Source organism: Sarcophilus harrisii, chromosome 5, assembly GCF_902635505.1.
Source record: "Sarcophilus harrisii chromosome 5, mSarHar1.11, whole genome shotgun sequence".
Lineage (NCBI taxonomy): Eukaryota > Metazoa > Chordata > Mammalia > Dasyuromorphia > Dasyuridae > Sarcophilus > Sarcophilus harrisii.
The window spans coordinates 268,478,475-268,492,646 of NC_045430.1; the positions used below are offsets into that span (position 1 = coordinate 268,478,475).

The following is a 14,172-nucleotide window of genomic DNA, read 5'->3' on the forward strand; positions in this document are numbered from 1 at the left end:
TATTCAATAGAAGATGGGTTGAAGCTTGTCCAGTCAAAGGCATGAGGTTCCCTTTCTGTGACTTTGATGGTTTTTATCTTGAAGATTTTGCGGAGGGGAGAGAGGTGCTGGGGACAGACAATGGCCCTGGAATGGAGAATGGGGAGGAACTAGAGAAATCAGCCTACAACATCTTAGAAAACCTGTGTTATCCCCTTCCCATGCCTCCATATGCAAAGTTATGTGAATTCTGCCTGAAAGAGAAGAATTGGGCTTTGGAATATAATAACAAAACTATTAAAAATTCAAAATAAACTAATGTCACTTTCCATCAATTTACACAGCATTTTTCTTAAGTTTCTTAAGAGAAACCTACATATAAAACAGTTGGTGATGGGCAAAAATCAGGATTCTTTTAAAGATGATTACATTTCCTCTGTGGTGACCCTGACCTAGCTGGGCTGGGCCAAGGCCATGGCAAGAGCAGCCACCAGTCTGACCACATCCCTCTTCTTTTTCTAGCCTGGTCATAGTAGCAAAAGCACGATTCAAATGCTCTGTTCATATTCCTCAAGCCATTCTTAAACATCAGAATGACTGACATCATGCATCTAAGATATAAAAGGAAAACTGTCCTGCATTCTAGCAAATGGAAAAACCTTCAAAACCCTTGAAGCATGTGGTCTGATCTTCCATATTCTAGACAGATGGTCACCTCTAAAGTCGACAGAGAATCCCGCTCTGGGGATTCCAAGGCTAGTGGCTATTGGGCTTTCCTAGGACAGAGGCTCTTTTCAAAGATTCCTCCCCACATTTTTATGACTACTCTGTACAAGGAGGGTGAACCGTGTCGGAAGCATCGTACAAACAGACAAGGCACCTAGAACATTCAATGATTCGTGGCCATCCGAGGATGTCTGCTCGGTTTCTCTCACATAAAAAGTAAGCTGAGTTGGTTTCAAAGATTTGAAGCCCGGTTTCTGGAGGTTTTCCAAGTAGGCACTTAATTTCTTAAGAGAATTTTCGTTGATTTCCTGGGGGACAAAAAAAAGTAGTCACATATACAATGATGTGAAACAATAGGAGACTGCTATTTGTCAACATTAGAGGAGGCTTTAGATAATTTAAAAAATTTACTATCTATGTAATAGGGTACTAAAATCTGAAAGCGAATTGAGGGGTTTATTAAAACGACTGACTTTTCCTCTTTTCATGTGTTTCTTTGTATTTCAGTGCAATTCTTTGACTTCTGGGGCTGGCAGCACATCCAGTGGCAGAGGCACAGACCTGGAAATACACTGTGTGTACCTGGTTCTCTTTTACTGGGCAGTCTAACATCTGCTGTCCAAGGTACTGGACTGGATGGACCTTTCCTCCTACATCTTAGGCAGTCAGTGAATCCAGCCCAGAGTACGTGAGGATGAAGTCAAACCCAGACTAGTACTTCTAATAATACTCATGTAAGTCATATATGCACCAAGGGCAAGCTAGAGACTCTGAGTTCTAAAGAGATTGGCAACAATCTGAGATGCTTTATTCTCTTAAAGACAAACAAGGAAGTCAGTCTGGGTCTGGCTCGCTATATTCCTTTCCTTGGGAAAGACCTTGGGAGGATGGGGGAGAAGATTTCAACTGGGGAGCTTGATGCATCTGCTGCCTCCCTTGGCTCAGTCTAAGAGTGAACATGTAAGATCCTGGGAGGGTGGAAAATCTCTTTAAAGAAGATGTCTCAAGACCTCAAGTCCATTTAAAAAAGCAAGCATGGGTTAGGGCATGAGGCTGGCGGGGGAGTCACTCACTTATGGGTTCCAAGTTTCTTGCTGTTTGCATGATCTAATTATAAAATAGTAAAACATTTCCAAGAGAACAAATACAGACCATTATCTATTGTCATATCAGAGAGATGAGTTATGGGTAATAAATTTTCCAATCAATTAACCATGATTTGTTTTAAAATTAGTGTCAAAAACCACACTCAAAGCATTGGCATTGATTTATTTTTAACTAAAGTTATATTTTAACTATTTTAACTAATTATATTTTTTCTCTTTATCTAATGACAGTTTAGATTTTCAACAGAGTTTTAGAAGAAACAAATTTGCTCTTTCACAGTCAGTCATTCTCAATGATCCTCAGTCAATTGGCAAGCGTGTATTATGCAACTCCTATGTGCCAGGTGAGCTGGGGGTACAGAGACAAAAGTGGAACAGTCCTTAGTCCTCAAAGAACTCCATTCGACTGGGGGAGGCAACATGTATACATTTCATTATTTGCAGAGTACACACAAAATGAACACAATGTAATTTGGGGAGGAATGGCAGTAGTAGCTGTGGAGATCAAAAGCAAGTTCAGAGATCAGAAAGGCAGAGGGGAAGGAGGAGAGCCCTCCAGGGACCAAACTACAAAGAGGGAGATGAAATCTCTTGTGTACAGAACATCCAAAAGGTCCATAGGGCCAGACTGCACTGTAAATGGAGGGAAGTCACAGGCAGGATGTCTGCAGAGGCGACTGAGAGCTTTGTATATTGGACAGGGGAGGTCCAGGACAATCTCTGGTGGCCCGTGGAGCATGGCTTGGTGTGGAAAGACTGGAGGCAAGGAGACAAAAGGGTCACTGCCATAGTACCCAGGAGAGGTGGTGAGGGTGGGTGATAGCTGTGTGTCTGAGTTCTGAAGATGGAAAAATGAGATCTGGTGACCATGTGTGAGATGGGGGAGCTGAGAACAGGTGAGTTTAAGGAGGATGATGTGTCAGCAAGTGGGAAATCAGCAAGGGAGAGGGTCTGGGAAAAGAGAATGGGTTCTGCTGGGCCATGTGGTTGGAGATGCTTCCAGCACATGGAGTCTACAAATAGCTCGGCGGTTCTGGGATGAGGATGGGGCCCTCAGGAGAGACCAGTTAAGAAGGGTAAAGAATCCCAGAAGAATGTCTTAAAGCACTTCTAGACCTTTTCTCCTCTGGTCCTCACCCACCTTAGGCCATCTTCACATTTAAGGAAAGAAGGCTCAGAGGAGGTAGGAGGCCCACCCAGGGTCCAGGGTGGGATTGGAATCCAGATCTCTCTAATTCTGCACTATGACACGCTACCTCGCCGTGGGTATGTGGGTTCTATGACAAAGGGGAAAACATCTTGAGATATTTATTAAAAACCGTGCACTGATGACACACAAAACGACGGCCCCACAGGCATCATCAAGAATGGATTCGACAGAGTGTCCCAAAAGTCTTAGTGCTGCTTGAGGCGGATAAAAACTTCCAGCTGCACTGAGACTTTTGGGACACCTGCACTCAGGAACACCAATCTGAAAGATTTTCAAAATTCTCCATTTTTCTTCTAAAAATCAATACACAAAATGTAATTGTAAGTAAAATTTGAATTAGTTTATTACATTTTAAAATTTCATCATCATGCTCTTTCAATTAGGTACAAAAGAATTATCCCAGCCCAATCGACAAACCCAAACCGACCACCCATCCACAGCACATTTCACTAGGCCTGGTCACACCCAACAAGCACCAAGGGGACCCAAAGTACAAGGACAAATGCTCACCCTCTCTCTGGGATGCTGTCCAAAGAAATCTGGGTGCACTGCAAAATAGAAAGGTCTCAGAGCATTTACGGCCTCAGCTCCTGAGAGCGTTCTCGAGTGAAGAAGCCAGGGGAGTAATATTTTCTCTAGACATAACCTTATAGGTATATAAAAAAGGTTTTGTTATCCATCAAGGCATAAAGAATAAAAGTAAAGGTACAAAATGATTCAAATAGATATGATTAAAATAGAACACGATTTCTGGGTAACAAAACTTCCAAGAGCAGTCCAAGTAAAGAATATCCTCTTCTGAAATCTATGGTAAGCTTGACAAGATCGTCCAAACTGAGTTAACGTTCCCCTTGAGGCCCAAAGACATCAATGGTATGAGGAGGACAGCATAAAATAGATTGGAAAATATGGTGTGGGGTTAAGAAATGAGTGACCAAAGCCTGGGACATTATCCAGAAGACTCAAGCTTGTCTACTACCATCCCTTTCTTCAAAAAAGAAAGGTGAAAGGCACTGGGCGTAGTAAGTACTGAACAACATCATTGAAAAAGATTATCAAAAATGGGGTTTATTTCGGAATCAGCTATTTATATGGCTACGTTGTCATCATACTGAAGGTCAAAATTAGCATCAAATGGAAAGAGAGTAAAAAAATAAGGAACCACTAGAAATAGTTACAACTACTCCAAAGTGAGTTATTATAAGGAGTAAACAGATGACAGGAAAAAAAAGGAAAATAAAGCTACAGATACTGACTTGGATTATCACCATTTCTTAGATGAGCAAAATGGATATAAGGTGTCCAAAAGAGCCCAGAAACTGCTTCAACCACAAATGGGCAACCTTGTCACTAAGTAAGAACAGGAGGAATTTCCTTGATAGCAGGGACTAAATCATTTTTATCTTTGTACCCCCTGATGCAATACTTGCCAAAGCAGTGCTTACATAGCTGATCCTTAATTAATGCTTAGTGATTGATTCATTCCATTAAAAAAATCTCACTTCTCAAATGGAGCGCTATGGGCAACAATAGCTTCCATTTCAAACTCATCTGTTAAAATATGATGGCGGCAAGGCCTGTTTTTCTGACCGGTGAGTCTGGGGCACACAATCTTCAAGGGCCGTGCCCCCCCCGCCTCGACCTACCACAAGCTCGACTCCCTCTTGGGGGAGCTTTGTCTCCTTACCAGCCACTCCACCTCTAGCTTCTCTCTCGGCTCCCATTCCACTGAGGCCCCACCCAGGCCTGCTCCCCTGGGGAGCCCATATGTCTGAATCCCCTCTGGTTTCTGGTTCCCTTTACTCATTGTTTCCCCCATTAGAAGACAGGATCTTTGTCATGTCTGACTCATTGTGACCCCATTTGGGGTTTTCTTGACAAAGATAGTGAGTGGTTTGTCATTTAGAAGGAAATTCCATTTGATAGATGAGCAAACTGAGGCAGATAGGTTTAAATGACTTGCCCAGGTCACACAGGGAGTAGGGGTCTGAGGCCAGGTTTGATTAACAGGGTTAATGCCCAGTGCTCCGTTCACTGCCCCACCCTGCTGCTTAACAAACGCATCATCTGTCAACAGTCTAGATGATTATAAGTTATGTTTATTTTACAAAGTGCTTTTTCCCTGTATGCTTTTCATAACCAAGTGTTTTAAGTGTCAGTATGTTTTTTCCTTCTAAGCCTCTGGAGGGATTTCCAAAGACTTGGCCAGTCTTAATGCCTTTTCACTTTTGCTTGCTTTCCCCGCAATGATTTGAAATTTGAAAAACAACTGTAAGTTAGCTAACATAATGAAATTTGTTTTTAATATTAAGACAAATTTGACAGCCAATCTTACCTCCTTATAGGTCTCAAGTGGAAAAACATTTCTATATGGTGCTGCAAATCAACTTCCCGGAATCCATTAATCACTACAAGAATGAAACATAATAGGAAGAGAACAACTTTAAAAACAGAGTACATGAACTTTTTCAATCTTTTACAAAGGAAGTGGAAATTTTCTTAAAATAATATTGCCTTAGAGTAATACTATAATGTCCAATGACGACAATATTAAATTGCTCTAAAGAAAAAACTTCCAAATCCCCTCAAAACTTTGATTCATTATTAGGATAACCTTTTAAACATTCCAGTTCACTGAAACATTCCACCACGGTGATTTAAAAAATAAAAGATATTTTAAAAATTCATGTAATGTGTTCCTGGAGCCTGTTTATTCATTCAGATTTGAATTCACAATTATCTTACCATTCAAAATTAATGTCACACTGCAGACTTCTTTATGCGACATTTATGTTCATGCTCATGAAATCCTAATTAAGAGTTTTCACAACTGATGACTTAGGCAGAGAGAGTGAGGCTGACTTCATGTAACTCTGCTTCATGTAACAAGCGCAAGTCAAACCATTACCCATGATGTCATTCATTGTTTCTCTTTGAAAATGAAGAATGAATAATTTTTTTTTTTGATGAGGCAATTGGAGTTAAGTGACTTGCCCAGAGTTACACAAATAGTAAGTGCTAAGTGTCTAAGGCTGGATTTGAATTCAGGTCCTCCTGACTTTGAGGCTGGTACATAGAACAACATTTAAGGGTGACAGGAAAACTGACAATTTTTAAAGGCATCTTTGTGATTTAAAAAAAAAAATCAAACAAAGGCATTAATTCAGTTCCTACTATATCCTATGCACTGGAATAAGACCTGGGGATACAAGAAAAGGCCTTTCACAAGGAGCTCACGGTCTACAGGGAAACAACATGCTCTGCACAAACAAGAGAGATACAAGACAAAACAGGTAACTTCCAATAGAAGGCACTGGGATTTGACAGGCCTAGGAAGGGTGTCTCGTAAAAGCCAGACAAGCCAGGAAGCAGAGAGTAGGAAGCATGGGGAAAGCCCAAGCAAATATCGAGGGCTGGGAGATGGGAGGGCCAGGTGGTCAACATCATGGGACTGGGAATGTGTGGAAGGGAGTGAAACGGAAGCAGACTGGAAAAGGAGGACAGGAGTGGTTTGTGAGAGGCTTTAAAAAACAAACACAAGAGTTTACATTTGGTCCTAGAGGTGATAGGGAGCCCCTGGAGTTGACAGAATGAGTGAGACAAGGTCAGCCCTGGGCTTAAGGAGATCCATTAACACCCGCGTGGATGATGGCCTGTGTGTGGTGCACTCTGTAACAGTACAGGAGGGAGGTGATGAGGGAGGAAACAGTAGTGTCAGAAGAGAGAAGGGAGCATAAAAGGAAGAAAAGGAACAAAATCAGCAACTGACTGGACAGAGGAAGAACCAGAGAGAATGAAGCACTGAGGGCACCATCGGGGTAGAGGGCCTGGATGATTGGGAGGATGCTGGTGCCCCTGACAATGACAGTGAGTTAGGAAGAAGGGAGAGCGCAGTGAGGAAAGATAAGGAAATCCTTTCCCATCTGGCTTCTTTGCTGGTCTTCATGATCACCAAAGATGAAATTGCTTCTAAAACTCCCTTCCTCCCCTCATTTCCCAGCCCAGCTCCATGAATGACTTTGTCATCTCTCAACACCACCCTCCCCCATGCCCATCCTTTTCAGCTCCCTTGTATGTGTCTACCTAGTGAGGCTGTGAGCTCCTTGAGGGTAGGGATCAACTTAGGCCTTTTTTGGTATCCCAAGTGCTTAGCACAGTACTTGGCACATAGTAGGTACTTAAATGTTTACGGATTTTAACTCCGAGTTCCATAAACTCACACTGAGTTTTAACTGTCATGAGGCATGCAGTTCCAAATATCCAACAGGCAGATTTGAGAATCATTTGCATAGAGACAGTAATTAAATCCAAGAGAGCTAATGAGATTACCAAGTAAAACTGTACACAGGGAGAAGAGAGAAGGGTCCAGGACGGAATCCTGAGGCGCACTGATGGCTAACGGACATGACCTTGATGCAGATTCTGCAAAGGAGACCAAAGGGGTGGTCAGAGAGGTAGGAGAACCAAACAAGAGCATCATCATCAAACCTTACAGAGAAGATGGCATCAAAGGGAAGTGTATGACTGAGTGTTCAAAAGTTGTGGGGAGCTCAAAGAGGGTGAGCCCTGAGAAAAAGTTATTGGACTGAACTCAGAGAGGGCAGTTTTGGTTGAGTGATAAAACCGGAAGCCAGACTAGGAAGTTTGGAAGGGAAGAGGAGCCATCCATCACAGCCTGTCTTTTCTCTGAGAGAAGCTATCAAGCTCTTCCACCTGCTTTCTGTTACACCAGGTTTCGTGTGGTAGGGCAGAGAAACAGGCAGCCTTGGATTGAGTGGCAGTGTGACCTTGCAGATGGTCCTTAATCTCCGAGTACCTGCAGCAGTGCTAGGCCTGTACCTGCAGAGGAGGGTGGTCTGTACTGGCAGCCGACATCTAAGAGCCCCTGACACTTTTTCCCTGTGGAATCCCTTCATCTTTCTGAATCCTGGATGCCCCATCTGTAGGTCTGCCATATTTAAGTTCCAGGGTGGCCGCCAGGCTTATGTGAATGAGGGCACGCACAAAGTTCTCTGCAGAATTAAGGTGACCGGTACAGATCAGAGCAGTTCTTATTTTACTAACCAATCAATCCACAGCCTCAAGCACAGGCCTGAGCCAGGTACAGGGGACTGAGGACACAGAGGATTAATTCGTCTCTGCTCCTGAGGCAGCTCCATTTGAAGGGGGAGACAACTGATAATAGCTAGAGAACAAATCTAGCAGCTGGAGGAGATGGCACAGAAGGAGGGGCTTAGGCTCAGTCTAGAAGAAGAGAGACTCTAGAAGATCAAGAAGTGCTTTCTCAACATGGTGGAAGAGCCAACCCAAACTAGGAGCAGGAGTCCCAAGAGGGAGAAGCAGTGAGATGAGTGTGGCTGGATCGCCCAGCCCGAGGTATATGTGGAGCCCAGGGAGTGCACAGACTAGGTGGGGTCTAAGTTTCCTATACCCCAGACCTTGGGCTCAGGGCCAGGAATACACACAGAAGCAAAAGCCAGTGAAAAGGACAGGGAGAAGCTAGTGGGGAGTGGGGATCAAGGTTGGTAAAATGATGTTCCAGGATGGGCTCACCAATCCACCGAGGCTGCAGGGACACAGAGGGAGGACAGTTAGAGCACGGCAACTCTGAGAAGGTCGTCAAGAGCCAAATAAAGGGACTTTATATTTTATCCTGGAGACAAGACTATTAAGTAAAATGAAAACCATCATACTTAATATGGAACTACTACTGGCACTGACTTTATTTCAGGCAATCAACTTCTTTTGTACATCTTTTTACCTTATCTGAATAACCTTAATGCCAGTTCTTTATTAAAATTCTGGAATCACAATAAACTCTGATTATCCCATAACTTCCAAATACCAATTCCAACAAGTAAGTATAACTAATTTATTCATATTCATAGATATCCATAGAACAAGAAACCAAGTCAGAAGACACAAAGAACAATAAGCCATAGTCCTTGCCCTCAGGAAGCTTCCTGACTAGTTCAAAGTTGAGACAAATTCTCAGCTCTGCTCTCCCTGGGCATCCCTCTAAGTGAGAGTATTCATTTGAAAAGAACAAAAGATTGCTGCACAAACACTTTGGCCTCAAGTGGAACTGATTTGCAGTTGGATGAACCAAACCATGAGAATGTTTTCAATAAGAAGACTAATGAAAGCACATTCACCTCACTGGTCCCCAGACACTTCCTCTTTTAATGCAGGCTAACATTCAGTGAACTGTCACGGATGTTCCCACACTGTTTCACAGTCTACCAAGAAACAAAGGCCCATTTTCCAGCAGCCAAAATTTCCCTCTGAAGTTGCAGGGCTATGAATCACGCAACACAACAGTCTCTGAAGACTTAAAATTGTGGGTCATCTGAAGGGCTGGCACGAGGAGGCAGAAACATAATCGATATGTTACTTTCAAGGACTGCAAGAGAATTGGCTTAAGAGATGATCATGAGAGAGATGGGAGGCCAGCAGAGAAAAGGACCTGGTCATGTGGCCTGAGGGAGGAATGGACTGGACCCATCGTGGGCTTTGCTGAAAAAAGCCAGGACAAATAGTGGGTGAGCTCCTCAATGGCTATTTATCTATTTATAGGAGAGCCTGGACAAAGGTCACTGCAGAAGGCTCTGAACTGCATCTCTGGAAAGAATACTCACAACTCCATCCAATGCATTTTTTAACTCATATTTGTCTTACAGACCACTAAGACCCTCCAGATTTTTTTCAGACAAACTTTCTAGCCTCATCTTCCCCAATTTAGATCTGTGAAAAAAATCTATCCTTGTGAATTGGTTTCCTCCCTTCTGACTTCATACATGCTCAAGTCCCCTCCATTCTGTTTAAAAAAAAAAACCTCTCTATTTCACTATACATCTTGAGTGATCTATCCATCCTCCCTTTCTTGGCCAAACTCCTTGAAAAAGCTGCCTCCATTTTCTTTCCTTTTATCCATTTAGTTTTTTCTAATCTGGCTCTCTCCACTGACAGAATTTTTCATCCCCAAATCTGAAGGTCATTCCTCAGTCCTGACATTGTTTACTTTCTCTTCCCTCCATCTGATCATGTCAGGGCTCATATTCCCCCAGCTTGTCCAGGATCCATTGTCTTCTCCCCCAGTGGCCACCATCTCTGTGTAGAAGACTCCTGCCCCAATCTCTTCTCAGAACGGTCCTTACTCCTACAAAACTAACTGCCTAGTGGACATTTCCAAATGGATGTCCCAGAGAGACCTTAAACTTGACATGTCTCAACTGAATTTTTTACCTTTCCTCCTAAATGTCTTTTCTGCCCCCCAATTTTCCTGTTTATGTTGAAGGCAGTACCTCAGATTTGTGATTCTGTTATTTTTTTTGTCTTTTTTGTTATTAAAGTTTTTTATTTACAAAACATATGCATGGATAATTTTTCAACATTGACCCTTGCAAAACTTTGTTCCAAATTTTTCCCTCCTTCCTTCCACCCTCTTCCCTAGATGGTGGGTAAGATTTGTGATTCTGAATTGTGCTGGACTCCTTATTCTCCTTTATCCCACGTCTTATCAGTTGCCAAATCCTGCTGTATGTACACTGTAGATTCTTATATCTTTCTCCACAAACCTTTCTTGATTCAGGCTCTCATTATCTCTCACTGGATTACTGTGGCAGCCTCCTAACCGGTCTCCCTGCCTCATTTTTCACTGGTCCTCTGAATCCTCTATAAGGCTGCCAAAGACAAATTGGTTCTAGCTAGCTGACCCCCTCCTTAACCAACTCAGGTGGTTCCTATTGCACTTACTTATCCTTCCTGCCTTCAGAGAATGACTTTTTTTTTTTCCCTTCTACTTGTTGATCCAGAAAAATGGACTGGATATTCTCTCGGAGTCCTTTCCTCCTCATCCCAGGTACTGCTTTCCTTATGAAGCCTTTCTCTATCTTGCCCTCCCTATTAAACAACCTTGCATCTGACTACTTTGTATATTATTTCCCTTGGCGGTATGTATAGTTTAGTTTGTGCCTATTGTAAGTTGGGATTGTTTCACTCTTTGTACTTCCACCCTCAGTCCCCTACTTGTTAACCGAACCCAAGTGTAAGGCTTTAAAATGACCCTAAATGGAATCTAATTAAGATTTACTCCCGATTTTAAGCTATCAGATCTTTCCAAATTCTGGTTCTATCATTCAGGGCTTGCTTTTTCAACTCTATATTACTGCAAATTTGATAAGCATGTCCATACCCACATGCAAGATGCTGATAAGGCAAAAGGCTAAGTAGAGTTCCTTGGAGCTCTCCATTAGAAACCTCCTGAAAAGGTAACACTTATCCAATTCTGAATCTACTTCACTACTATCAGCCAGTCCCTGGTTTCTCCACCTGTGGGTCATGACCCCATAAGGGATCTTGATGAAGGCCCGTTAACTTTGTGATTAGTTTACTAAAACAATCCATCCCTTTAATAATCTTATTAAACTTTTGCCAGAAACCTTAACCAAATTCCTTCCCTGTCCAAATCAAACTATCTACCTTTCTCTGGCCTTATTCTCCAGAGGTTTCCACTGACAATGGCTTTTTCCAATCCCACTTGTTAGTTCTTTCATCGCCCTGAAAGCCAGGGCTTTCAATTCATTTTTTTTTTAAAATCACTAATCAAATGTTGTCAAAGCTTCTGGAACATGCCTTAATTGATAACTATCGTTTAAAATCAGCACAGTAATTTCAGGGAGATGTAAACTAAACTACCTAATTTCAGACACAGGGGAATAAGTGGAAAGAACAAGAGTCAGAAGACTTAAGTCCCAGCTTTGTCACTTGTCTAATTTCCGCCAACTTTAGTTTCCTCATCTGTAAAATGGGCCCACTAATGCTGGAAGTATTTGCCTCTCAGTAAATGCTAAGGAAATGTGTGGCATTACTAATAATTCACATACTATTAATTTACCTAATAATGTGAGTAACAGTCCTTGAGATCTGGAGGCCTCTAAAACGCTCGGTCATCTTCCATATCCTAGATCCCCATTAGCACACAGTAGGTGCTGAGTGTCAGTAAATGAATGGAACATATAGAAGGAAAAGGCAGTAAAACCTATTTTCTTTTTGAGCAAAAGTTGGGGAAAAGGAAAGAATAAAAAACAAGGGGGTCATTAAAATTTCCTAATAAATCACGGCAAAACATGAAAACGCCGGGGGGTGGGGCATTTGTGGCTTTCTAGAGGCACAGAAGGACAAGGGCCTGGCCAGTGAGGCTCGGGAGGCAAAAATCCCTCCTCCCCCTCCTCCTCCCCTCCTCCTCCCCTCCTCCTCCCCTCCTCCTCCCCTCCTCCTCCCCTCCCCCTCCCCCTCGTGCCCGGCCCTGCCCTCAGCTCACTTCCCCGGGCTCCCTTCTGCCTGCAGGACGCCCCCCTCATTTTCCGCGGGAGGGCGGGCCCGGCCCTCCGGGGCTCACACGGGCCTGCAGCAGCGGGCAACTCCTGAATGACCGCTAGGGGAAGCACACGGCGGGGACGGGGCGCCCCACAAGCGGGGCCGTGGCAGGACAAAGCGGCTTAGGACAGTGGCCCGTGGGTTTCGGGAGTCCGAGGACCACGGGTGACCCCGAGCTCGCACGCCCCTCACGAACACCTGGGACCCGGGGCCTGTGCCCTCGGCTGTACGGAGCAGAGGTCCACAGGGCCCGCCGCACGGAGGGGGGCGGGGTCAAAATCAAGGTCAGGGGAGTGGCCCCTCCTCCCGCAGCCCCGCCGGCTGGGGCTCACCTGGGCCGGACGCCCGGACCCGCGGCCGGCGCGGCTCGCACGATTACACCTTCCCTCCCCCGAGGCGGCGCGGCTGGGGCCCAATTCACGCGCGGAGGGCCGCCCACGCAGGGCCACGGTCCGGGCCAGTCCATTTGGCCTTTGCCCCCAGTCCAGCTCCAGGGTCCCGCGAGGCCGCGAAGACGTGGGGAGGAGCCGCCGGGCCGCACGGCCATTGGCTGCTCCCAGCCCCGCCCAACTTCCTGGCCCCTCCCCATTCTGCAGTGTCTGTGGGGCTGGAGAGGACGAAAAGGTGCCAAGGTGCCAAGATGCGGGAGTGCAGCCTTAGGGAGGGGAGCGGCCCCAAGGCGCGCGCCTATTGGCTGACTTGTGCCAGACTAGAGTCTGTGAGGTCAAAGCGGCTGGGGAGGGCAGGGGAAAAGGGACTTCCTCTGCCTTTGCATTGGCTAAGTTCCTCGAGGCCCCGCCTCGGATCGCTCCTGGGTCTAGCAGGACAAGGTGGTTGGCGTGGGAACCCGCCCCTCTGCGCGCTCATTGGCTTGGCTACGTAAAGCTCGGGGAGGACGCGGTTGCGGGAGCCGTGCGCCGATTGGCTGAGCCGCGCCAGGCCTCGCTCCACGGCGCGCGCAGCCTGAGACCCGTTAAAGAAGCTTCCAGTGGCCCTTCCTCCTCAGCTAGTCTTTCCCCAGCCACCAATTCTGGCGGAAGCTCAATGTGCTTCTCCCCCAACCCTATTCTCTGGAGAAGGCCCTGGTGCTGCCCCAAGCCCTCGGCCTGCCCCTGCCCGGTTCCCTTACCAGCCTGTCCCGGGAGAGCTTCGCCCACTCCCGCCGTCTGGTTTAAGGGAGAGTGAGCCCGCGGGCAGGGAAGGGAGACAGGGACACGCCGCAGTGTCCCGCGCGCGGGGGCGGGGGGGCTTGAGCTGCAGGTGGTAGAGTTTGGAGCGGGGGAGGAGCGTAGCTCTTGCGCATGCGCTCAAGCCGGCCTAGGTTCTTTTCTTCCGATTGGTTGATTGACCTCAAGCCTGCGGAAGCTTCGAGAGCCAGCTGGTTTGGCGCCTGCGCAGTAGCGACCCCCTCCCCCCCACTGAGCGCGTGCTGTAACTTGATTGATGCTCCGGGGCAGTGACACTGAGCCAGTCTCGGCTGCGTGACGTTCCTCGGCTTCCCCTTCAACAAAACGGGGGGTTTAGACCCGAGCCTCCTCGGGCCAAACCCTTCTCTGGGGCCCCTGCTGCCGCCCTTTCCTGGGAAGTTGGAGCCTTGGGTCTACCCAGCACCGAGCCATCGCTGGCCACCCTGGGCTGCTATTGACCGTTTGAATGATGCTACTGTGTGGATCTAGTACCGAGACACACGACATTCTTTTGTTCCTCCCTATGACTTTCCATGGCAATTCTTTCCTAGATCGTACAGTATTCTTTTGAGTTGTACGATGCTGA

General features: G+C 45.7%; 1 protein-coding gene across 8 annotated transcripts in view; it reads right to left on the reverse strand.

Moving 5' to 3' along the window:
• The window catches only part of TCAIM (T cell activation inhibitor, mitochondrial), a 37,902-nt gene extending 24,211 nt beyond the window's left edge, over nucleotides 1–13,691 (reverse strand). Inside the window, exons 1-6 of one of the 8 annotated variants that reach the window (XM_031940446.1) lie at nucleotides 12,732–13,087; nucleotides 11,918–12,068; nucleotides 7,351–7,443; nucleotides 5,357–5,429; nucleotides 3,532–3,667; nucleotides 860–1,013 (exon numbers count right to left, since the gene is read on the reverse strand). In XM_031940446.1, the coding sequence (XP_031796306.1) occupies nucleotides 860–1,013; nucleotides 3,532–3,667; nucleotides 5,357–5,385 (319 nt within the window). In that variant the 5' untranslated portion in view covers nucleotides 5,386–5,429; nucleotides 7,351–7,443; nucleotides 11,918–12,068; nucleotides 12,732–13,087. Of the gene's footprint in view, nucleotides 1–859; nucleotides 1,014–3,531; nucleotides 3,668–5,356; nucleotides 5,430–7,350; nucleotides 7,444–11,917; nucleotides 12,069–12,731; nucleotides 13,088–13,528 lie in introns of those variants that run through there. The other 7 variants (XM_023505215.2, XM_031940445.1, XM_031940448.1 and 4 more) reach the window with 7 other exon arrangements.
• Between the last annotated feature and the right edge of the window lie 481 nt (nucleotides 13,692–14,172).